At 33.9% G+C, this 26,459-nt stretch overlaps 2 protein-coding genes across 2 annotated transcripts; one reads left to right on the top strand and one right to left on the bottom strand.

Moving 5' to 3' along the window:
- Positions 1 to 1,685: 1,685 nt before the first annotated feature.
- Positions 1,686 to 2,795, bottom strand: LOC111397799 (protein FAR1-RELATED SEQUENCE 6-like). Its single transcript, XM_023024778.1, has 3 exons — positions 2,316 to 2,795; positions 2,078 to 2,115; positions 1,686 to 2,007 (listed from the first exon to the last, which is right to left on the bottom strand). The coding sequence occupies exons 1-3, from the start codon at positions 2,793 to 2,795 to the stop codon at positions 1,686 to 1,688; spliced, it is 840 nt and encodes a 279-aa protein (XP_022880546.1).
- Positions 2,796 to 22,584: 19,789 nt separating this feature from the next.
- On the top strand, positions 22,585 to 23,818 carry LOC111397798 (LRR receptor-like serine/threonine-protein kinase RCH1). The gene is made up of 2 exons (XM_023024777.1): positions 22,585 to 23,131; positions 23,244 to 23,818. The coding sequence occupies exons 1-2, from the start codon at positions 22,585 to 22,587 to the stop codon at positions 23,816 to 23,818; spliced, it is 1,122 nt and encodes a 373-aa protein (XP_022880545.1).
- Positions 23,819 to 26,459: the final 2,641 nt, after the last annotated feature.

Genomic DNA, 26,459 nt, shown 5'->3' with positions numbered 1-26,459 from the left:
AACTAGTAACTTTGACAACAACCTCTGAACCAATGGCAGCTTGCTTACTACAGCTGATGCACCAGCATGTTGTCTCTGCACTAGCAAGTTCTTTCTCCACAGGACTGATATATCTCTCTGGTTTTAACCCTTGCGATTGTTTTGTTGCATTAATAGGGAAACAGAATATAACCAACCAACAAAAATCCTCCATATCTGGAAGAAGAGGTCAAATTCTTAAAATAGTAAAGCCCCAATGTCGGAAAACAAGAATGAACAGCAACAATACCATGGTGGCACATTATGACATTTTTGCCATTGACCCAAAAAAGCACCATGCCTTAGCTTTAGGATATAAAGCCAAGAAAAACTACAATTCATTTTCCTTTATGACTACTGTTATACAATCATATATCCACGAGTACACCAAAATATCAATAACATTGTGAAACAACCCACTTAAATACATCTTCCACTTTCGTCCGGTAAGCTTGGATAGTGAAACAACATATTTTGACCTATAATAAAATACATTGTCAACATTAAATAAAGCAATCATGAGAAAATAATTTTTCAATTTACATCAAAGACATAACTTTATACCTTACGAATTATACATAACGTTTGCAGATGGTACGTGCTGTGAGAGGAGGAATGGCATGGGAATGGAATATTGTGGAAGGGAGTTTGGCGTCAACATGGAGTTGGACAAATATGGAACGACGTCAGCATGAAGTTGTGCTTGATGAAGCTGGACGTCAAATCCTCCATCAAGCATACTAATGTTGCTCTTTGTTGATCTCTTACAGGTGGCTGACTTCGAACCGGACTACATGTGCAACAAAGTTATTCTTGATCTTAATTCAAAACAACTGAGCAAAATACAATCAAAGAATCAAGCTTACCTTCACTTTCTTCAATGCAGTCTCCAACGGGCTTTTTCTTCTGAGTTTCTTTGGCGCTCCCTTTCTTCGAGTCAACTTCGGATCCAATATGCTAACACTCGTACTATTTGCCACATCAGTGTACTGATTGAGGACCAGAACAGTGTTTTGCGCTGCGACATTACTTCCAATACTCGATTTTGTAGACGTAAGCTCTTCGCATTGACATTTTATCCACTCTATTATTGCACGTGAACGCCTTTCATCATCTGCAACAAGGTTTGCTAGCTGCGCAAAACCAGTAGACATCTCTTCATATCTCATTTGAGCTGGAGTACTAACCAACCCATTGCAGTTTACGGAAACCCTCGTGTGTGCTCTACTCACATCTCTTCTCCATCTCCGCAGTTTGTACTTGTCCGAAATATGTGTGACGTCATTCAGTGCCAACACTGTGATCGCATGTCTGCAAAGTATTCCTCGAAACTCGAACAAGTGATAGCTACAAATAATTTCACATTCATCTCTCTCATGAGACGCGGTATACGTCTTTTTCCTCCTATGGCCCTCACACATAATAGCGTCTCGTACTTCGTACGTCACTTTGGAACTATCTTTCGAAGTGGACTGGATGTCACAATACACCTTCCCCGTGAATTCGGCTTGAACTTCACAGAATTTTGAGATGGTGTAAATTGATTGATATTGTTGCTCCATTTCAAATTGTGTTGCACAAGGTACCATCTGCGAGAATGACTTAAAATCAGCTTGAAATTCCTTTTCAATTTTATTCCTGAGAGCACGTTCGTATTGTTCGACGAACTACTTCAACAAGGTTTTTGAATGCACATAACTGTCGAAGAATGCATTCATACATTCACTTCTTTGTGTATTTGACATACCCGCCCAGAAAGTGGTTTTGAAGAAGCATGGAACCCAACGCCCTCTATTCTCGTACAATCCAGATAACCAATCATTATCATGCAACTCATATGTGTCAATCATTGTTCTCCAACCGTCTTCGAATTCCCCAGTAGACTGTGAATCATATACCAAACCATGTATAGCCCCAAATATGGAACCTTTATCCACATGGTAGCCAAATTTCTCCGGCAACTTCTTTAAAATGTACCACAGACACCATCTGTGCTTCGTATTTGGAAAAACAACCTGAATTGTATTTTAGATTGCTCTATCTTGATCGGTAATTATACCGTGTGGAGCATGATAGTGCATGCATTGAAGCCATGTCCTAAATAACCATATAAAAGTATTTGTGTCTTCACTAGATACCAAACCACATCCAAGCAGTGTTGATTATCCATGATGATTTACTCCGACAAAAGGGGTGAACGACATGTCATACTTGTTAGTTAGGTAAGTGGTATCAAACGTAACGACATCACCGAACTCCTTGTATACCTGCCTACACCGATTATCTGCCTAAAATACATTTCTGAGTCGCGACTTGTCATCCAAATCCATACTAAAGTAAAATTCAGGGCTCCGTGCTTGCATTTTCGAAAAGTAGGTTTGAATTGCTGCAGCATCTCCTTCTCCAAGTCTTAAACACCTTAATTGTTCTATGTAGTTACGACAATCTTTTTCAATACATGTCATGTTCTCATATCCATCTGCTTCTACAACGACAGAGTTGTAACTTTTATTCAATGGGATTCTCGCTAAATCATTCACTTGAAGCTGTCGTTTCACATGTACACTCAAGTGTCTGTTGCACCGATATAACCTAGATTTAGAAGGACTTGTTTCATGATTATGGTCGAGGTTTACTGCGTTAATTCTCCAATTTCCAAAAGTATCGGAAGACCCAGATATCCTAGCCCTACAACCCATTTTAACTGTGGGTTGCGGCTTCAAAGAACCGCTACTATTACTGATTATTCCACCTTCATGACTACATGTCAACGTCATGTATCTCACAACTCTATCGTCTCCTTTTTTTTTAAATTACTTTGCTTAACTGGAAAACCCACCGCATAAGCATATTTCTTGTAGAAATCATACATATCTACTTCACTTTTAAACAACATACCCACTTCGGGCACAATTACACCATCTCCGCCTGATGTTACACCTTCCACTACGTTCACGGACTCCAGCAACTCAACATGATCAGATTGCACTAAAACATCGTCCTGCTTGTCTTGCACATTCGAATCCATACTTTATTACGCTGTGAAAAAAAAACAACATTCATGTTCAGCGAACATATACAACAACTATCTATTGTACGGTAGAAAATCAATCTATTTAACATACGAAGAATTTTATGTTCATAAATTACAGGTTCAAATCTTTGGGACACCCATGCTTGTTAAACTACGAACTGTTTTCATAATTAATCAAAAAGTGCTAGTTGCTGAAGATAAAGAATGTGGTAAATGCATTCACGCTAATGTTTTACCTTAGGCTAATCAATCTATTCACGCTAGTTGCATTCACGCTAACGTATCAGGCTGCTTTACCAAGAAACAATTTATATTCATAGCGAGCAGGATATTCGATGTTAATCACCATTTTCATCCAGTCTAGATAAACCCTCTAAATTATAAAAGTAGATGTAATGGTACTTTTTCCAATTAAAGAACATATTAAGATGAATAAAGTTACCTTCAAATCTGCAAAAACGGAAGATCTTCACCCGTATAGTGTGGCTTTCCTTCCACCTTGCCAAAAGTAGCAAAAATGAAAGGAATATCTTCCCAATATCTTTACTCGACCACAACAACAAGCTCCTAAACGTTGGGCTTCAACGGATAAGAACAATTAAAAAAAAAATTGGGTGGCTCTCCTTTCACGTTGCCGAAACCCGAAAGTAGCAAAATCGATGGCAATATCTACCACAAAATCAGAAGTAGCAAAAATGAAAGGAATATCTTCATAATATCTTCACTCGACCACAACAACAAGCTCCTAAACGTTGGGCTTCGGCAGACAAGAACAATTACAGAAAAAATTGGGCGACTTTCCTTTCACGTTGCCGAAACCCGAAAGTAGCAAAATCGACGGGAATATCTACCACAAAACCAAGGTACTGAACTTTGTAAATTTGGGGAAACTCTGTCTCAGAAATAGGTTAGAAATGGACGTGTAATTTGGTTGGACAAGGACCACTAGAAAGAAAGATTTGGCCTTCCCTCCAAAAATTTAGCTGACGTCATTCTTTATTTTAAAACCCTGTATTTTACCCTGTTTGGAAGTCTGGATGAATAGCTTAATTGTTGTAATTTGACATTTAATTAAAATTTGATTTTGATTAAATTATCTCGCCCTAAATATCTTCTTGAGATTAGAGTTAGATTCTAATTTGACATTTAATTAAATTTTGATATTAATTAAATAAAATTTGACATTAGAGTTAGATCAGAGTTGGACTCTAATTTTATTATTTAATTAAAATTTAATTTTGATTAAATTCGACCGCCTTAAGTTTTGAAATTAGAGTGGGACTTTAGTTTGATATTTAATTAAAAATTGATTTTAATTAAATAGTCTCGCCATATAATTGTGGAACTCCAATTCGATATTTGATTAAAATTTGATTTTAATTAAATATGCTCTCTAATTAAATCAATTGATTAATATGATTAATTCATTATTTAATTATTCCGATTCATTTGTCTAAAAGAGTTTAGACTACTTTAATTGCTAGAAACTTGAAACGTGTTTGCAAATAATATTAGATATTATATAGACATACATTTGTGTGAAAAATGCATTATTAGTGGACGATTATGAACTCTACCATGTGGATGTGTTGAGTGGTAAATTTTATTATTGCTGTTTTATGAGCCTGCAAGCTCTTAATTGTTTTGGACCCGCGAGTCCGTTATTATTATTATTATTATTATTATTATTATTATTATTATTATTATTATGCGAGCTCTTAATCATTTTGGACCTGTGAGTCCATTATTGTTATTATTACTATGGGCCTGCGAGTCCAATTTCATTTAGGTCTATGTGCCAACTAGTATAGAATATAGGTTGCAGCTGGACTAATTGAAGAAACAAGAAGAGGAGGAGACCATGAAGATCGTGCATTGATACTGATTCAATGTTATACCCCTAGGAATTGACCAACTAGTTTTCCTTATAGCTCGAGAAAACTAGTTAGTAAAAATCCATAATCGTCCACACTGTTATTATACTATTATTATGTTTATTTGCATGTCAGATGCGTAATAAATTGTATATATATATGATTATATCGATGTTGATGAGACTTTTGAATTCAAAACCCCTCAATAAAATATTTAGTCAATTTATTGTTCGCCTTCCATCATTATAGTGAAAAACCAGAGTCCCAAATTGTCTCAACTTGTTGAGTACACTCAAGGCTGGTCTATTAGGGATATGTTTGACGCTATGAAATATCTAATATTTCTAAATGATGGGTCCGACTTAACTAAAATTTATCTTCTATTGAGTATACTCAAGGAGATAAATTTTAAAGGCAGGTTAAGCTAACACATAAGATGTGTGAAGACAAAGAGTTGTCAGCTTAATGATCTGGGAGTTGTATGGAGATATAATTAATAATAGTATCTACCCAAATGTTATATTAAGATTTGTTGAGTACACTCAAGGTCTTGGTATAACAGATGAGATCCCAGCCCACTGGGAGTCAAGTATTGATTTCATAAATTTATGTGAGGGGGTCATAAATTTGAATTAAACAGTGGGAGTATAATTAATTTAGCCCCTCTTTGGTTCCCATTCTTTCCTCATTAAAATGAAAAATATGACCATTATCCATCACATCAAGCCATCAAATTTGAATTTCTATCTTTTGTGTGGGACCCGTAACGATTATATTTTTCATTCTCATTCTTCCCAAAATAAGAAACAAACGGGGGCTTAATAAAAATTCATATTAAATTAATTGATGTATTTTATATATTATTCTTTTTTCTTTTTGTCATTTATATTTATTTAATTATGAGTAACCATGTGTATTTGAATGGTATACTGGATGCCAACAATCAAACCAAAATTTTCTTGATTAGCATCGCAATTTGAGAATTGTTCTCGGGCATGAGAAAGTTGGTTGTCCTTAAGTAGCCCTTTTTCGGAGACACCTGGTGGGGACTCAATTAAGGAAGAGATGACTCTTATAATAATACGGTGATGACAATAGTACTGCAACATGTGTGATGTTTGCATTACGTCACCTGAGTTACAAAAGCAACTTGAGAGTATAGATGCTAACGCATGATTTTTCATTTCAAAAAGTTGTATGATAATAATCATGTATGGAAGGATATGAGACTTCCAAGCAACTATACCGATGCAAAATGATAGAGCGATCTACAGCCAGTGCTAAGGTACTGAAGGTGATTGACATTGAGAAGCGTCACAATTGAGCTCAATCATGAACCATGAACTAAGTATTGACTTTGTTCTGCAATCTCTATCGAAAAGAGCTATTTGCAACTAATTATGAATTATGATATGAATAAGCTTGAATGCACACACATTAAGTTGCTCAATACGCTTAAAATTGTTATGCCCAATATCAAAGTTAGTAGTGGGCAAGCCATTGATTCCTCTATGGGTATTAAGAGGAAGTCTAAAGGGGCTTTGGGAAAAGTATCCAATATGGCTAAGATGGTCAAAGCGAAGGACAAATACCAAATCTAATGACAATTGTTTTCATTATAGAATGAAAGGTCATTGGAAGATATTACAAGGCTTACGTCTACTTCTTGAGTTTTTATCGAGTACTAGATACCAGATGTGGATCTCATATTTATACAAATATGGAGAAACTAAATAAAAGTAAACCACTGCGAAAGGGAGAAGTTGACCTATATGTTGAAGATGAACAAAGGTTGTTGCATTGCCTGTAGGAGCATACATCTTGTTATTGCCTTTAGGCTTTGTATTGGAATTAGAGAAATATTACTTAGCACTCACCATAACTGGAACATTAAGTAAATTTCATGTTTGGACATGAATTTTTTTAATGTTGAGAACAATTGTTGTTTATGCTTATCTTAATTAAGATCTTAATGGTTATGGTAAGCTACAAAATAACATTTATATTCTAAACACAAAACATTCTATAATGAGTTAGAAGTTAAGAGGCATAAAAGTGATAATCTAAATAATATTCAAATCTGGCATTGCAAAAGTGGTTATGTAGATAAAATGCAATTCCAAAATTACATAGAGACGTATAAGTGGAGTTAATTGATTGTGAATCATTTGACAAGGGCACATCATGCCCGTTAGGCACAATGACCAAATCTCCTTTTACTTGAAAGTGAAAAATATCTACATGATTACTGGTCTAATACATAGTGATGTATGTAGACCCATGTCAATTAATGCTAGATAAAGTTTCTCTTATTTCATCAATGGTTATGTATACTTGATGAAACTCAAACATGAAACTCTTGAAAAGTTCAAGGGATTCAAACTAGAAGTAGAGAAACAAGTAGGAAAAGATATCCTCACATTAAGATCTGATCGAGATGGGAATATCTTAAAGATGAAATTCTAGATTATCTAAGAGAGAATGCAATTCTCTTGCAGTGGACTTTTCCACAAATACTGCAACATAATGGTGTATCTAAAAGGAGGAATCGTAAACTATTAGATATAGTGCGATTAATAACAAGCCATGCAAATCTCCCAAAATCGTTTTGAGGTCATGCACTGATTGTAGTGTGCTGTACACTAAATCATATCTCATCTAAGTTGGTTAACAGAACTCCATATGAGCTATAAAAATGCAATAGTCCTAACTTATCTCATATGAAAGTTTGGGATTGTGATGTTTATTTGAAGCGCATTGAATCGGATAAACTTGAGTATATATACCTGATAAATATATATTTGTGGGATATCATATCCAAAACAAATATTTGGACATCAACTTCTATTATCCCATTGAGAAGAGAGTCTTCATCTCACGACATATCGTCCTCTTAGAGAAAATGTTTAATCTAGGAGAGGACAGTGGGAGTAAAATAGAATTTAAAAGAGTTCAAGAGCCTATAGAAATAGTTAACCAAGTAGATGAATCATAGTTTGATCTCATATCTGATATAGAACATACTCTTGATCAGGGAGTAGAGACTCTTGAGGACAAGTCAGCTCTATGTGAATCTAGTAGAATCATTCGACCTTCAAGAAGTTGCGAATCCATGATTACTAATCAAGCATTGCTAATCCTGGATGATGAGCCTACTAATTGCACAAAAATAAAGTCAAATGTTGACTTAAAAGAGATAGCAAGAGGCCATGAAATTCGAGATGAACTCGACGTATATGAGCAAGGTTTGAACCTTGGTCGACCCTCTTGATGGGATAAAACCCCTAGGTTGTAAATGGTTTACAATAAAAGGTTGACATGGATGGGAATATCCATAAACATAAAGCAAGACTGGTAGCAAAATGTTACAAATAAATACAATGTGTTGACTTTGATGAACCTTTTCATTTGTAGCCATGTTGATGTCCATTCGAATTTTAGTTGCAATAGTTGCATACCGTGACTATGGGTTAAAGCAAGTCTCTTGAAGCTGAAATCTTCGATTTGATGGAAAAATCAAAATGTTTGATTTTATCAAATATGAAGATGAATTGTGTGGTTACAAGAAAATAGTGGGAGCATTGTCGCATTCCTAATATTATATGTATAGACATATTGTTAATAGGAAACGACATCCCTATATTTCAATCGTTGAAATTGTGGTTGGCAAATGATTTCTTTATGAAAGATATGAGATAAGCAACTTGATCTATAGAGATAGATCTATAAGATTGCTTAACTCATCCCATTCTACATAGATAAAATCTTGAAAAAAATTTATATGGAAAAATTGGTTTACATTTAAATGGTGTGTTGGAAATGTTTCAAACATGAAATAATCGTTGATTCAATAGCAGAAACATAATACATGATTGCTTCAAGAACAACAAAGAGTTGCAATATAGATCAAGATGTTCATTAATGAACTTGGAGTAGTTCTTAATATTGTTGATCACATGCCATTGTATTGTGATAACAATAGAGCCATCGCGTAAGCGAAGGAACTAAGGCCTCATCAATGATCCAAACATGTATTAAGGTGATATAATCTTATCAGAGAGATAATAAATAGAAATCACGTAAAGAGAAGAACAAATTCCCACATTTGACAATATTACAGATCCACTGACAAAGAGTTGTCGTATTATAAACATGATCGTCATGAAAATTCTTATGATATTGGATACATAAGTGATTGGATCTAATACAAGTAAGAGTTTGTAAGTGTTATGCCCCAGGTCCAATCAACCTTGGACATAAATACTTTTAATATATAAATAATGCAAGTTAATGGTAGATCTATTATTTAATTAATAGACAATTAAATTAAATACTAGAGTCCGTAGATTCAAATCTTCGTAATTTGTTAATCACGAGGAGTTGTAGTTATAAGATACAAATTATATATGATTGAATCTAAAATCGTCCCTGATCGTAAGTAATAACGAGATACGGATATCGTTGCTACAAATAGATCATCACGTGTGACATTTCTTACTTGTGAAGCAAGTAGCTGATCTCACAAGTTAAAGTGTGGTGACACTTGAATGAACAGGTGGATGTTTTGTTATAGAATAAAACATTGGAGACCCACCGCGAGATTCCACATGGATAATTATCTGAGTACCAGTGGTTAATCTCTAACGTTCGGTAGGAATTAGTCTTTTGACTTGAGGTCGTCATAGTGCTTTATATGAGGACAGTCATGCTTTGACGGTATTTGATGTTGTTCTGTCAAGGGCTGATAATACAACATCGCTCGAGTATGTCAAGAATCGTATGAAGGTTATGAATGACCAATAGATGATTTGTTAGTCTTAGATAATAAGAGATTATGATCCGCAATTCATTCAATTAAGTCCATAGTGAAATCCTTGGCCAAGGTGTATTCAGAAGTCGAAAATGAGTTTTCGATTTATATTGACTTAATAGTGGTATGAAAGATATGATCGATAATTAAAATTGACATACTTCCATATCTCGTAATTGATCGGATTATATTGACGAAGGGATTATCATTTCACAGTAAACGAATGAGTTGGGTTTTGTCATACCACGTGACATTTTTCGTCACATGTATTGCCCTGATAGATTGCTAGATGTCAGTCTGGGACGATAAGTATGAATTGGTGATAAATTAAAAGGGTGTTTTAATTTATCAATTTTGATTAGATCAAAATAATATTTAATCTAATGGGTTGCACACAAAGGGAGAACTGACAGATTGTGATTTATCGATTAATTAATTTAACAAGCGTTAGATAAATTAATTAATTGGATTAATTAATTCGCGGACAGAATTTAATTAAATGAGTTAATTAAATATTAGGTCGGGTCAAACTAAGCTCGTTTGGGCTTATATAAATAAATGATTAGAGTTTTCAATTTGTAGAGAATTCATTATTCTTGCTAGCACAAGAAGAAAAAACCCTAATCTTACAATCTTGTTCTCTGTGTGGATCACCGTTGGAGGCTGGATAATTGGAGAACAGTGGGAGATAGATCAAGGTTGCTGGAACGAAGAGGTTTGCAGATCTGGGAAAATGTATGACTTTTATCACAATTTCTATCTAAACACAAAGACGAATCCTGATGGAACCATCGAAATCTGTTTTAATTTTTCGCTGCGCATGTTAAGTAGATTCCCAACACTAGAAACAAAATCGATCATTTTGTAGCTCACCACAAAGATAACAAATTGTAGAACTATGAACCATATATTATGATTAGATTTGTCTAAAATTTTAACCAGTCCTCGCTCATTTATCCTAAGATTGTAATATAATACCCTGATAACAACTAAATCTGCATAGACAATTTCACATGAAAAGTTTCATCGTTAAGGGTATGTTTGATTGGTATGGAAAACGTTTTCTAGAAAAGAAAATATTTCCCTTGTTTTGAGGAAAACAAAAACCTAACTCACTGAAAAATTAAAAAGTTTTCCTCAAAAATAAGGAAAATTAAATGCTCCAGGAGTTGGAATTTATGTGTGAAAATGTCATTTTCCATAAAAATTTTCAATCAAACACAACCTGATTGTTAATCATTTGCACTTGTAGACCTCAAGATGAGTTGCTTTGTACTCACCTAAAACAAATTCATGGATAATCTGCTTTTGATATTTCAGTTAAATAGAGCTCTCATATGTTTAATAACTCTACATTCGGATGTTCTATATAAAGCTCTCATCCTTGCTCAAAAATGCAAACCTCGTATGATCATATAATTTCTACAGACCTGAAAGAGAAATTAATTATGCATAACTTTAAACAAAATTAAATTATAGGAAGACAAAAAACAAAAGGAGAAAAAGAAAATTATAATTCAATCTTGCCTTCATAAAAATAAAAACCGAAAGCGTTCTAGCGAATATAAAGTGCAGATAAAAACCAATAAACAAAGAATCCAATCAATGTTAAATGAACAATCCTTCAAAAGAAAATAAAGATCGGCGTGGGTCATTGTTGAAAAGTTAAAATCTACCAATTACAATTACAGAAATTGAAATTTTGCTTTGGTGTTGCAAAGGATTCAAGATGCCGCAAACCGAGGGTTAATGGGGCAGCCCTAGAAACCAACGAAGACCCTTTTCTCAGCTTAACTGGAGTTTAGATTCCTGTTTCTTGTTCTTTCCCTTTTGATGGTGCAGAATTATGGAATTCTTGGCAGTTTTGATAGGCTAAAATCGAACAAGTGGGTTTTAAGTTTTTGGTTATCGTTTATTTAAGTATCTAATCGTAAACATTGAATGGACTCTTCTGATTCTTCTTTCTTAATGGAGCTTTAACTTTTGTTTGTTGACCAAATTTTGAAACCAATGTTCTATATTCCCCGGTGTATAAAAATTATGTGAAAAAGCACAAACCAATTCTTGATTTGTTCACTCTCTCTCTCTCAGCTTTATGCTTCGAGAACAAGTTATTAGTATATCTGTATTTTGATTTTTTCTATGAATTTTGGATTTTCTGAATTTAATCAGATTACTAAATAATTGTTACAGAGAGACAGTGTTCGGAATGTTCAATAGCATCAGGGTTTAATAAATGCAGAACAGAGCATTATGGAAATTCTCGCCACCAACTTGGTTTCAGAGTTGAGGTTAATCATATGATTCTCTTTTCTTTTAACATTATTCAATTCTTTTAAGTACTGAGAAAAATTGTTTGATTTTCTGTATTGTTAGCTTCTTCGTTACTGCTAATATTTGCTAGGAAGTATTGATTTAGAGAAGTATCCTCTGCTTTTTCTTCCACTAAATTAAACTAGATTGACTTTTTGGTGCAGAGATAAGCCCAAGGGCAGAGCAATTGATCCTGAGCCCAAGAATAAGCATTGCATTTGATGCAAAACATACACCCATGATCCCATCTATGAAGGCATTGATTCTCTAGCAGAGAACAATAGATCCGTTGAGAAAGAGGATGAAAATTTAGAGAGGGCTTGGCCACTTCAGTCGCATTCACTCTCTGAAAATGACATTCATGTGGCATCTAGTGCTAGATTTTATCCTCGGAATCATAGATGCTCTCTCATTTGTGTCAAAAGTAGGGTTTTTATGGACTTCAAAATAGGCAAAAAATGTGGCGCTGCTGCGCCGTGTCTTTGTTTGGTGAGATTTGGTAGCGCCATGGGTAGAACTCAGCACTGCACATCCTTCAATATTTTTATCACAACTTTCTCTCCCGATATCCGATTGAGCCAATTCAAATTAGACTATAAAGATAAATCAACGAGATACAAATTTACTTGAAATAGCTATTTTCCAATTCGAATGTTTACTAGGTCAAAAATGGGTTTCAATCTTGAGATGAAAATCTAGAACATACTTATGCGGTTGAAAATCAACACCATGTCCATATTTGATCAAATTTTACTCATTTTTAATTCTAATTGCATCCAATTGATCCCAAGCATTCTCAAATTTTCATTTGAGGTTCGACACAACTTTTGAATATTTACACTTTAGTCCCCAAACTTTGGATTTTGAGGCATGCTATACAAACAGGGGCCTTTGACAAGCCTCTGTGACAGGGGCTAAGGTGGTGTCACCTATTTGAGTAGCATAACACTTGGATCTTGCCCCCCCTCCCCCTTTTTGCCAATTTTCACTTCTTTCTTTTAATTCCCCTTCCATTCATTGAGATTCACCTTATTAACGAAATATACAATAAATTAGGCTATAATTGTTCAAAAGAACTATAAATGTCTATACTTTTTGGTCCAAATAAGTGGATAAAACACATTTATCATCGATAAAGTGTGTAGTTGAAAAATTGTGGATCACATAAAATGTGTGGTTAAAATTTAATGTTGACTTTGACTTGGGATTCTAATTGAATTTTAATCCAAAACAAATAGAGGTTATATCTTTTGAAAGAATAGAAAAGAGGCTATTATAAGTTGGAAGAACACCTTCTCATCTCATGATTTTCTTGATTCGTGGTCCCTCAATAATATTACAAATCTCTGTAGTTGGAAAGGGGTTGTATGCAACACTGAGGTTTCAATTTCTGAAATAAACTTAAAGAGGTGCATACCTTTATGGCATGCTTGACCAACCCGATTTTGTTGCGCTTTCAAATCTCATAATCTCAGCTTCAGTTATAATGATTTCCATTTCTTGACACTATCTACTATAGATAGTCTCTCCAAGCCCACTTTCTTGGATTAAAGCCTCAATCAATTGAGCGACATCATTCCACCAATGATTGAAAATTGTGATAGAGCTTCAATACATTAGTTTCAATTTAAACAATCTCAGTGGGTAAGCTTCATATCAAATTAGTGATCTTCAAAACCTAACTTATCTTGATTCGTCATATAACTCCTTTACTAGTAAAATTCCAGAATCATTATTCACCAATCTAGGCCAGCTTGAATATCTTGACCTTATGCATAACCATTTTTAGGGAACCTTGCAATCGATTCTTTCCAAGCTGACGAAATTGAAAGGAATTGGGTTATTAGGGGAACAACTTCTCTGGTTTAAATCCTGATATTTTTTGCTTGATGCTAAATCTGAAAATCCTTGAACTAACTTCATTTCAAGAAAAGATCATATCTTCTTTAGGCAAACTCAAGAATCTTCGACGACTTAGTCTCGATATCAATAGTCTACTCATTTACATAATTCCTTCTGAGCTTGGCCTCTACACAAACGTTACCCACTTGACTTTAAGTAGGAATTCACTTATGGGATCCTTGCCTTTATCCTTGACCAATTTAACCAAGTTATCTACTTTGTATATCTATCATAGTAATCTTTGTCGTCAAACCCTCCTTTATTTTACCACAAATTAGACCCAGTTAACAGATTTGAGGATTCAAAAGAATTCTTTAATTGGGGAAATCCCATGTGAACTCAGTAAAAGATTACATAGATTGAATTTGAGTAAGAATTACCTTCATGGCACCATTCCTAAAATATTTACAGAGGGACGTGAACTTGATGAGTGTATTTCACTCATCATATTAATGCTATTTAATCTTGATATTTTGCTTGATTCTTAGAGTTTTAGAATGTTTTGATTTGTGTTCTTTTTCTTTTTTTATAAATTAGGTGAATTGGTGTGAATGATGCAAAACTAGGTGAAAACGGTGATTTTGGCATTAATCATGGAGAAATTGATGCTGATTTGGTAAAACTTGATGATTTGAGGCTAAATTGAAAGAAAAAGTGAATAACGATGAAAAATGGTGAAATTCAAAGTTTGAGGACTCAATTGTAACTTTTTAATAGTTGATTTGGAGCACAAAACAATAATTGAAAATTGATAGGAGACATCGAATGTAACTAGAAGTCAAAAAAGATGAAATATGATCAAAATATTTTCACAAATCAATTTTCAACTGCACAAGTATGTTTCTAATTTTTATTCGGAGATTGAAACCCATTTTTGACATAGTAAACGTTCCAATTAGAGAAAGTTATCTAAAATAAACTTGTAGTCCTTCGAGTTATCATTTCAACGCACTTTGATTTAGCTCAATCGAATCTCAGGAGAAAAAGTTCATGTAAAAATACTGAATGATATGCAATGCTGAATTTTTCCCAAAAGTGGAGTTGCAGCGCCACTATTGTTGAATATCAATAGCATCACGGCACCACAGGGCCATGCTTGTGGCACTGGGCACTGTCGGGCAAAAAATACGATTTTGAATATTTTGGCGTCTTTTTAAATCATAATCCAACCCTAATTCTTCTAAGACTTCATAATAATATAAATGCAATTCTAAAAACCACTTTCCAAGGAGAATTTATCTAGTCAGAAGAAATAATTTAAGGGGACAAGATTCAAGAAATCAAGGAGCCAAAGGCAAATTGGTGAAGAAGACTTTATTTTAGTTATTTCTATAAATTTTTTCAATTCTATTTATTTGTGTTTTTTATTTAATGCTTTCAAGTAATTGACACTAATTGAATGATTAGATGCTAGTCAATTTCAGCACTTGAGAGAGGAAAATTTAGGCGCGATCACAACAATATCACAACCTAGGCTTTATAGGTTTGGAGAAAATAATTTCTTTGAAACTTGTTCTGCATAAGAACCGTGAACTTAATAATTCTTTAATTTTAATTTGGAATAGAGATATTGGAATTGAATTATAGGAATTGTTCTTACTTGACACTTGAGAGAGGAAGTAAAATTATATTAAGGTTCTTGCTCTTAAACGTGAAAAATTGACTAGAGATAACTAGGTTTTTGAAAATTATATTTGATAGCTAGGTGAAACCATAACCTTAGGCTTTTCATCTTCATTATTCTTCTAACTCGCATTTAATTATTATATATGTCACCAGATTCATCACATTAACTTATTTAAAACCATTGGTTCCAAATTTCATTTCTCTAGATAAAATAAAAGCTATACAATTATAGTACTTGTTCGCAATTAAATATCAATTCCTGTGGATTTGACATCCGTACTTGATATTTATATTATAAACCTTGACCCTTAGACTACGTTATAGAAAACATGTAATAAAACAGTATTTGGACTTAAGTGAAAATCAATTGAATGGAACATTACCACACACAATGGTCAATTGTAGGATGCTTGAAGTATTAGATATTAAAAATAATGAGATAAGTGGCTCATTCCCTTTTTGGATGGAAATTGCAGAGCTTTGAGCTCTTATGTTGAATTCTAACAAATTTCATGGTATAATACCTATATTAAAGGTAAAGCTTTAGTTTCCTATGATGCGAATTCTTGACATGTCCCATAATGAGTTCGTTGGTATTTTCCCAGTTGATTTTTTAGAGAATTTCAAAGCAATGATGAATTATAGCCAAAACGAAATTGGAGCTAAACACGATCCTGTTTTCTCAACTATTTTATGGAAGGGGTTAGAGACTCAATATGGTAGCATCGCCCTTTGTAACAATCAAGGTTGGTAAGTCCATTGGTCCACACAAGACATAAATCCCTCCCTACAACTCATGAATTAAGAATTCTGACAATAACAAGGTCTACTCGAAGCTAAGTATCTGAATGCCTATACAAGCATCGATCTATCGAACAACAAATTCCTAAAAGATATTTATTTCTATAGGAAAAATCAAGGGCCTACATGTTCGAACTTAACTAATAATAATTTAGTAGGTCTAACCCCATCATTAGAAAATTTGACTTTCCTGAATGATTGGACCTTGATTCAAATCAATTGGTAGTAGAGATTCCTTGGTAATTGACAAAGTTGACATCTTTGTCATTCTTTAACATTTCACACAATCATCTTGTTGGTCCCATACCTGAGCAAGGACAACTTCTTACATGGATAAAAGTTTATGTTGGAAACCTAGAATTATGTGTATTGCCATTGAAAAAGACATGTAGAAATGACTTACACCCATTGAAGCTTCCAGTGTTGGCCATATAGAAAGAGGATGACTTCAATATCTTAGATGGATTCATCTGGCAAGTTGTCCTCATGGGGGTCTGAATGTGGAATGTTATTTGGATTAGTTGCAAGATATTTTATTTTTAAATAGGAAAAACCTCAATGGTTTGTAGAATCTTTTTATCGAGTTTAGAAACATACTCAATGTTAAGTCTTCCTATAATATGCATATCAACAATATTTATTTACTGATGCAACAAAAGGAGAAGAAAATAACTATATTTTGTCACCCTTATGACATAGCAAAACCTTCATTTTTCTTCTTTGTTTTCTTTTCTTCTTACTTCAATTGAATATTGTTATCTAAGAGAACATAAGCATATTTTTCTAATTCTGCCCAAATTATATTTGTTGACAGATATGGCGATATTGTAATTAATAGTTAACTTCTCTTCACCATATTCAAGGAAACCAAGTTATTTGACGGAAGCATCTCATCCTATCCTTTAGAACTTCCCAGACATCTTCCTATTGTTGGGAAAATTTGGTAATTTGCGTGTAAATAAATTATCAATTAATAAATATAAATAACACTATTTTATAATTGCATAAACATAACAATATTATAACATATAAATATTAAAACTCAACAATAAGAAGAGGTTTAGAACGCAAGCCTTACGTATTCACGTCAATGATACTATTCTAAAGTCGTGTTGCCTCCCCTTAATATGGGTACTTTTGACGCTGTACGACTCCAAAATAAAATTCATATGACTCACAGCCGGTTCTCCTTCTATGGGCACGACTGATAAGTGTATTTTATACACTTATGTATACCTAAAAATATAGACATTTAATATTTCTTTAAAGTAATTATAGCCTGATTTGTTGTATATTTCATTTATTAGGTAAAACTCGATGGTTGGAAGTTAAACGGAAAGAAAGAAGTGAAAAACGATGAAAAATGGCGAAGTACAAAGTTGAGGACCAAATTTCAAATATCCAATGGTTGATTTGGACCATAAGAGATATTTTAAAGATTGATGGGAGTCAATTGGATGCAATTAGAAGTCAAAAAGGAATGGAATATCATCAGAATATTACCATAAATCGATTTCCAATTACATGATATATTTTTTTAGATTTTTAGTCAAGGATTGCGACCAATTTTTGGCATAGTAAACGTCCGAATTGGAAAATATCTATTTCAAGGAAAATTGTAGAAATTTTAGTTATATTTCCAACTTATTTTGAATCAACTCAATCGGATATCAGGAGACAAAGTTATGATCAAAATATTGACTGCTATGCAGAGACAAAAAATCCGCGCGCGATTGTAACTTTCCATATTCGATTGGAACTCTTTTGGAAACCAATTTGGACTTGATTTTTTTACCAATTTTCGACTACTACGGACACCCAATAGGAGAATACACAAAGGGGGCTCTCATACTTCTCTCTTATACATAATATGCTCCAATATTCATCAATTATCATCATCAAAGGAGGAGAATTCATTGTTTTTGTGAGAGAATTGAAGGGGACTTGCAAGAATTCAATCAAGTGAAGATTCAAACTTGGTATTGGACAAAGAAGAGAGAGCGCAAGTGGATATTTATTAAGAAACCATTGAAAAGATTCAAGATTTCAAGATTTGTCTTCACCTTCTCAATATATCGAAAATTCGGGTTATGTGGGCACGACCATAGGAAGATAAGTGAACGACCCTTTTTCGAGTTGCCAAAACTATAGAAATAGAGTATAAATTAAAGAGAGTATTTCATTTTCTAATTGTATCTCAAATTGTGGTTTTCTTGTTATTTTTCTCAATGAAAAGCATTTTCCTTTTATAGGGATAAATTTAACCCCCACAATCATATCATTAAAACACAAGTTACAATACGTATTATGATGCTTTAATTTTAGGTTAGAATTGAAAATTAAAGGTTGTAGGGTTGAAAGGCTAAAACTTGTTCTTAAGTTACAACACCTACTTTCCTCGGTTGATCCCCACAAAAACTGCAAAATCAGCAACCTAATCTCTCAGTAAATCAAAGTTGGCTGCATGAACAAACAAACATATACGTAGGGATTGCTTGAAAAAATAGATTTCGGGGCCACCCGTTGACCCTCTTCCATATCCACTTCTTTATCGTGAAAAATGTTCAGCTGTTATTCATGCCCACATTTGCTAGCATCCCCAGATATAAATCATAATGTTGTACATTGGGAGTCCAAGAAGCAGTTGGACAAGGACCCACTCCTCACTAGCCAACGTATTTGACTATTTCAAAGCCAATAAAGGTAGCTTTACTTTCTGATGACAATGTTGCCACAAAAAGACGATGATTTCAATATTTTAGATGGATTCACCAGGCAAGTTGTTCTCATGGGGTCGGACTTGGAGCGTTATTTGGTTTGTTGGAGGATATTTGATCTTTAAATATGAAAAACATAAATGGTTCACTAATTCTCCCAAATATATCGTTAAAATACCACGATGGCATAGAAAATACAATTTAAAAAAGTGGAAATTACACCAAACCATATTTTAAGTATCCAACATTCTAAAATCATATTGAAACTTTGATATTTCAAAAATCAGATGAAAAAATATTTTTTAATATCAATAATAATATTATAAATTAATTTATATATTCATACCCTAACCATCATCCAAACCCCAAAACTGTTTTTGTTCCACTTCCTCTCTTTCCCTATCACTCATACCCACCGTCGCCACTGAAGACCACCTTGTTTGCAATGACGCCATTGAACCCCGTTTGAAACACTAATCTCCCATTTAATGTCTTCCTCCAACGTGCGGTGGTGCGTGGTGTGACGATCTGTGGTGTGTGGTGCGTCAATCTGCAGTGGTGTGTGCGATAGTAACTTGTATGTGCGGATCTATACGGTGGCGATCTGTGTGATGTGTGTGGGATGATGCAAATGGCAGTGGTGGAGATGGGGTGCTGTAGCGATTTGCATTTTTTTTGTTGGTTCTTCTTCCAACCTGCTTAGTCGGAGTTTTAGGGGTGTGAGGTGTTCGCTCTCCATCTTTGTCGGTGGCGCAGCTTGCATCACTGTCGCGAGATGTGTGTGTATGTGCACGTGGGTCTGGGCGTGTGTATTCGGCGGAGGTGGCATAAGGCTGTGGTGGTGTGTGCGTGACGGCGATTCCCCTTTCGTTACAGCATTGTGGATTTTATGTGGTGGTGGTGTGCTGTAATCGTTGCAGCATCGTAGATTTCGTGCAGTAGTGGTGCGCTACAGATCCCCTGATCTGTGGCAATCGTGGATTTTGTGTGGTGGCGACGACGGTGTTTGTGTGGTGGCAGTGTTGCGGTGGGTGGTTGATCTGGCGGTGGTCTATTTGAAGTGTTGCAGTGGGTTGTTTGAGGTGCTGCGGTGGCGGCACTCGACGAATCTGGTGTTTGTGTGGACTGTGACTCCCAATTGTGGTGTTGGTGTTGGTGTGTGGTGGGTGGCAGCAATAGTGATGGTGATGGCCATGAGAATTGTGACTGTGACTGATTTCGAATTGTGAATTGTGATTCACAATTGGATAAGTAACATGAAATTTGTGACTGTGATTTTCAATTGTGACTCACGATTTATTAAACTGTGACCTATAAATTTTTTGAATTGTGATTGTAAAATAATTTGTGACATCAAATTTCTGATTTGTGACCAAAAAATAATAAGTGAAGAATTAAATCGTTAATTTGTGATCAAATTATATAAATCTGTAACTTAAATTAATTCGTGACTAAAATTAATAAATAATACATGACCTAAAAATTGTGTTTGTGACTTATAATTTATTAAGTTGTGACCGAAAAATTAATCTTTGACCTATAAAATTTTTGATTCGTGATCGAAAAATAATATGTGACCTATAAAATTTGTGTTTGTGACTTATAATTTATTGAGTTGTGACCGAAAAATTAATCTGTGACCTATAAAATTTTTGATTCGTGATCGAAAAATAATATGTGACCTATAAAATTTGTGTTTGTGACTTATAATTTATTGAGTTGTGACCGAAAAATTAATCTGTGACCTATAAAATTTTTGATTCGTGATCGAAAAATAATATGTGACCTATAAAATTTGTGTTTGTGACTTATAATTTATTGAGTTGTGACCGAAAAATTACTCTGTGACCTATAAAATTTTTAATTCGTGATCGAAAAATAATATGTGACTTATAAAATTTTTAATTTGTGACCGAAAAATAAGTTGTGACGAATAATATGATAAGTCGTGACTAAAAATTAATCCGTGACTAATTATTTTTGGATTTGTGATCAATAAACAAACCGTGACTCACAAAATTTTTGAATTGTGATCGAAAAAAAATTTGTGACATAAAATTTTTGATTTGTGACCAAAAAATAATAAGTAACTAATTATATTGTTAATTTGTGACCAAATTGTATAGATTCGTGACCTAAATATATTTAATTAATAAAATAATTAATTAACTAATTAAATTATAAATAATTTTTAATAAAAATCTGATTTTAGAAATTAGAAACTTGTTTTTGAAATGTGCCATAATTAATTTCTTAGTTATGAAGTTTTCCCTTTAAAAAAATTGTATATATAGACTTGCAAATTTTTCCAAGCAAATAAAGAAAAGCCTTTGCTCAAAAAACCGATTTCTAGAACCCAAGCACAAAATTAATCAAGAAAAAGAAAATAATCAAACAAGCATAGTCTTTGAATTCGTCATATTGTCCGTTAGTTCTCTCACATGTTGTCCACTTCTACATCATTGTAAAGTAATTGGTGGAGGAACGCAATTAGTGACATGTAGATTCTTGGCCACCAGAAGCAAAAAATCTATAAATCCTTCACATATACCCAACTCTGCCAAGGCTCCTAATTTCCAGCAGCTGTGGTATTGCTAAGTTTTGTATAAACAATGGTGTGAAATTGATGTAAATATCAAAGACGCGTTCTCAAATTTTTTGCATATTTATGAGTAGAAAATTACTTGAAGAAAATATCTCATTCTCCTCCCTAGAACTAGTCTACTAATGAGACATTGAGTATATTTTAAATCATTAATCCAACAAACTGTAGGTTAGTGACATGTATGTATATATTATATAAATATAAGTTGCAGATTTCATTGCAATTAAGTAGCTTTCTTTGTCATATACATTAATTTCCATATGTCTTTTCTTGATGTTTTTATTGACATAGTCTTCTATTTAGCCATCTTCAACTACCAACTCCAAGAATTTCTCTCCTTTGTATCTTCATGGAATTGAATTCCTTACAAGACATTAATATCAACCACAAAAGGGATAAACATTATCAAGACTCTATATTCTTTCAGTTCCTCTAAAATTTTGATGTCCTCTTTTGTTCGATGTAAATTATTGAAGACTATCATTAAAATAGCTTTGTGAAACTTAATTCTAAACTAATTTTGACTGATTGGAGCATCATAATATCTTTACTATGCAAGCCCAATACAACTTAATATACGATATATTTGTAACTTATGTCTTGAAAGGAATATCTAAAAGTATGATGAAGCAATTCGTTTGATATTCTACTTTTTCACCACATTCCAATCCAAAAACTATTGACGATGATTTGCATCCTAGTCTTTCGATTTTCGCTATGCTATTCAAACCAAAATAATTGTTGATCAAATGTACATATCAAACCAAAAAATGAGGTTTCATTTTTCTTTCTTTATGTTTGTTTTCATTGGCTTGCCAGCATATTTGTCACATCATCTTTTTCTTCTCTCATATTTACCACTATTATAAAAGAAGAAAGGGGAAATGGTAATGAAACCCAGAACACTAAGCGTGGAACCATTTAAAAAAGCCTTTGTTTTCCTTCTTCACACTTTCCTTTTAAGTTCACTTCCATTTGCTCTAAACACTGTATCATCTAAGAAAACGGAAGCAGAGGCTCTTATAAGGTGGAAGAACACCTTATCATCTCATGATTCTCTTGATTCATGGGCCCTCAATAATATCACGAATCTATGTAGTTGGAAAGGGGTTGTATGCAACACGGTGTCACTTTATGAGATATACTTGCCGGATGTAGGCCTTAATGGCACACTTGACCAACTCGATTTTTCTTCATTTCCAAATCTCACAAGTCTCAAACTCCGTTGGAATCATTTCCACGGGTTGATTCCATATCAAATTAGTGATCTTCGAAATCTAACTTATCTTGATTTGTCATTTAACTCATTTACTGGTGAAATTCTGGACTCATTATTCACCAATCTAGGAAAGCTCGAATATCTGAACCTTACCGGTAACTCATTTCAGGGCTCCTTGCTATCAATTCTTACTAAGTTGACGAAATTGAAAGGTATTAGGTTAGCCTCGAACAACTTCTCTGGTTCAATTCCTGATATTTTTAGTTTGATGCCAAATCTAGAAATCCTTGAACTAACTTCATGAAAAGATCCCATCTTCTTTAGGCAAACTCGGGAATCTTCAATACCTTGGTCTCTTAATCGATAGCCCACACAATTCCACAATTCCTTTTGAGCTTGGCCTCTGCACAAACCTTACCCAGTTGATTTTAAGTGGGAGATCACTTACGGGATCCTTGCCTTTATCCTTGACCAATCTGACCAAATTATCCTCTTTGCCTATTACTGATAGTAATCTTTGTGGTCACATCCTACCTTATTTTCTCACAAATTGGACCCAGTTAACAGTATTGATGCTTAAAAACAATTCTTTCACTGGGGAAATACCATTTGAAATTGGTTTGTTGACAAATCTAACTTATCTTAATTTGAGTGGTGATAGATTTTCCGGCTATATCCCTCAAGCGACAAAACTTGTCCATCCAAGACCTTTCAGTCAACTTTCTTTCAGGTCAAATACCTCCAACGATTTGGAATTTAATAGAACTTATGTCCTTGTATATTTCCTCCAACCATCTCACAGGTATGATTTCACCAAAGGTTGGACATTTGAAGTCACTCATGGCTCTGGATCTAAGTATGAATCAATTAAGTGGGCAGTTGTCCAAAAACATCTCTAAACTCGATAAAGGATTGCTAGTTTTGAATTTGAAGAATAATCATTTTCATGGCACCATTCCCAAAATATTTCCAAAGGGATGTGAACTGCAGTATTTGGACTTGTATGGAAATCAATTGAGTGGGACATTACCATTATCATTGGTCAATTGTAGGATGCTTGAAGTACTGGATATTGGAAACAATACCATAAGTAGCCCATTCCCTTTTTAGATGGAAACTCTTTCGGAGCTTCAAGTCCTTGTATTGAAGTCCAATAGATTCCACAGTATAATACCTATTTCAAAGGTGAAGTTTTCATTTCCAAAGTTGCGAATTCTTGACATGTCCCACAATGAGTTCACTGGTGTTCTCCCAATTGAATTTTTAAATAAATTCAAAGCCATGATAAATGTGAGTGAAAATGAAACAGGATCAGAATACTCTGATGTTCTTTCAATATTTTACTGAAAGGGTTTGAGTATGAATTGAGAAATATCCGAAGAGCTTATACAAGCATCGATCTATCAAACAACAAATTTCAAGGTAATATTCTAAGTTCTATAGGAAAGATCAAGGGCCTACATTCTCTAAACTTAGCTTATAATAATTTCACAGGTCATATCCCATCATTAGAAAATTTAACTTCACTTGAATCATTGGACCTTCGTTCAAATCAATTGGTTGGAGATATTCGTTGGCAATTGACAAAGTTGACAAGTCTATCATTCCTTAACCTTTCATACAATCATCTTGTTGGTTTCATACCTGAGCAAGGGCAGCTTCTTACGTTTGATAGCAGTTCATATATTAGCAACCTAGAATTATGTGGACTGCCATTGACAAATATGTGTAGAAATGAAGAACCACAACCAAAGCTTCTAGTATCGACGACACGGAAAGATGATGATTTCAATAGCTTAGATGGATTCAACTGGCAAGTTGTCCTCATGGGGTATGGATATGGAATGTTATTTGGAATGGTTGCGGGATATTTAATTTTTAAATATGAAAAACCTGAATGGTTTATAGAATTTGTTTATCAAGTTAACAAAATAAAAGATAGTAGAAGATGGAGGTAGATTGTTTGTAGTTATTATTTGAAAAAGAAATAAGCTCAATGTTAAGTGTTCCTAGAACATGTATATCAGCATTTTTTATTAGTGCAATAAAAGGAGAAGAAAATAATTGTATTATTATCATTCGAAAATTGCAAAGACTTCATTTTTAGGGATAGCAACGGGACAAGTTCGAGTCTGGGCAACCTCTCCCACCCCCCGTCCCACGAGGTAATTCCCGCCCCAGTCCCCGCCCTTTTACCTATTTAAGGCGGGGCCCTTGCCTCGTTTAGTACCCTTTTAATTTTTTTTTGAAATTTATTTTATTACCCCTATTCATAAAAGTGAGACAATAATATAGTTATTAAATTTTTTAATTAATTTATTTATTTTTAAATTTAAATTATTCAAATATATTTGGTAAACTAATGCTTTTATTGTTCATTATATTCATTAGATAATCTTAGTTACTATCTTCTATTAGAATTAATGAAATTTCGTGGAGTTTTCTATTTAAAGTATTGAGTTCTTAAAATTAAAAAGTTAAACAGGGCGGGATGAGGCCCTTTTTACCCTTCCCTCCTAGGGACGAAATCTCAGCCCTATCCCCGACCTAAATATCTCGATTAAGATGGGGCGAGGCAAGGCCTCGCGGTATCGGGTTTGATGAGTTATTTTGCCATTCCTGTTCATTTTCCTTCTTCGTAGTCTTTTCTTTTTATTTTAATCGAACATTGTCATCTAAGAGAACATAAGCAGATTTTTCTAATTCTATCCTAATTATTTTTATTTACAAATCTAATGTAATATAGAGATATTGCAATTAATAGTCAATTTTTTTCACCATATTCAAGGGAATCAAGTTATTTGAAGGGAACATCTCATCCTCTCTCTTAAAACTTTCCTAGCCATCTTCCTCCTTCCCTCGGTTGATCCCTACCAAAACTGTAAAATCAAAAACCTAATCTGTTGGCAAATTAAAGTCGGTAGCATGAACAAAAAAAATCATATATGTTTGCTTGCAAAATATACTTACTCAAAATTTCCCAGCACCCAACTAAAAAAATAGATTCTAGCTCTAGCCATTGACTCTCTTCCATCCACTTCGTCATCATTAAAAACGTTCAACAATTATTCATGCCTACTATTGCTAGTATCCCCAGATATACATCATAAGAATGTACATTGGAGAGTTCAAGAAGCAGTTAGACAAGGACCCACTATTCACTAAGCACATTTGGACAAGAAGCAATAAATGATTCTATTGACTTGAGGACTCGAGGCTGACTCATAAAGTGATAATAGATGAAGTAAAGCCAAAAAATGTATAAATTTTGCAGTAGTCACATTACAACTTAGGAACATGATACGTGGTTTAACATCTACTATATGCCACCTTCAAGTTAAAACAAATATGCCACGTGAATTTCATTCCTTAACTGCACATGAAGCTGCTTTGGACTTTGAATTGCATTCTCAATGCTTTTGTGATCTCAATGCCTCAATGGGACTATTCGAAAAACAGAGATGTGTACAATCAGCAATAGAACATAGAGAAGTATCTTCTATTTTTTCTTTCATTGAATTAAACTAGATTGCTTTTTGG

The sequence above is a fragment of the Olea europaea genome, chromosome 7 (assembly GCF_002742605.1).
Source record: "Olea europaea var. sylvestris chromosome 7, O_europaea_v1, whole genome shotgun sequence".
NCBI lineage: Eukaryota > Viridiplantae > Streptophyta > Magnoliopsida > Lamiales > Oleaceae > Olea > Olea europaea.
This window is presented reverse-complemented; position numbering and strand designations above follow the sequence as displayed.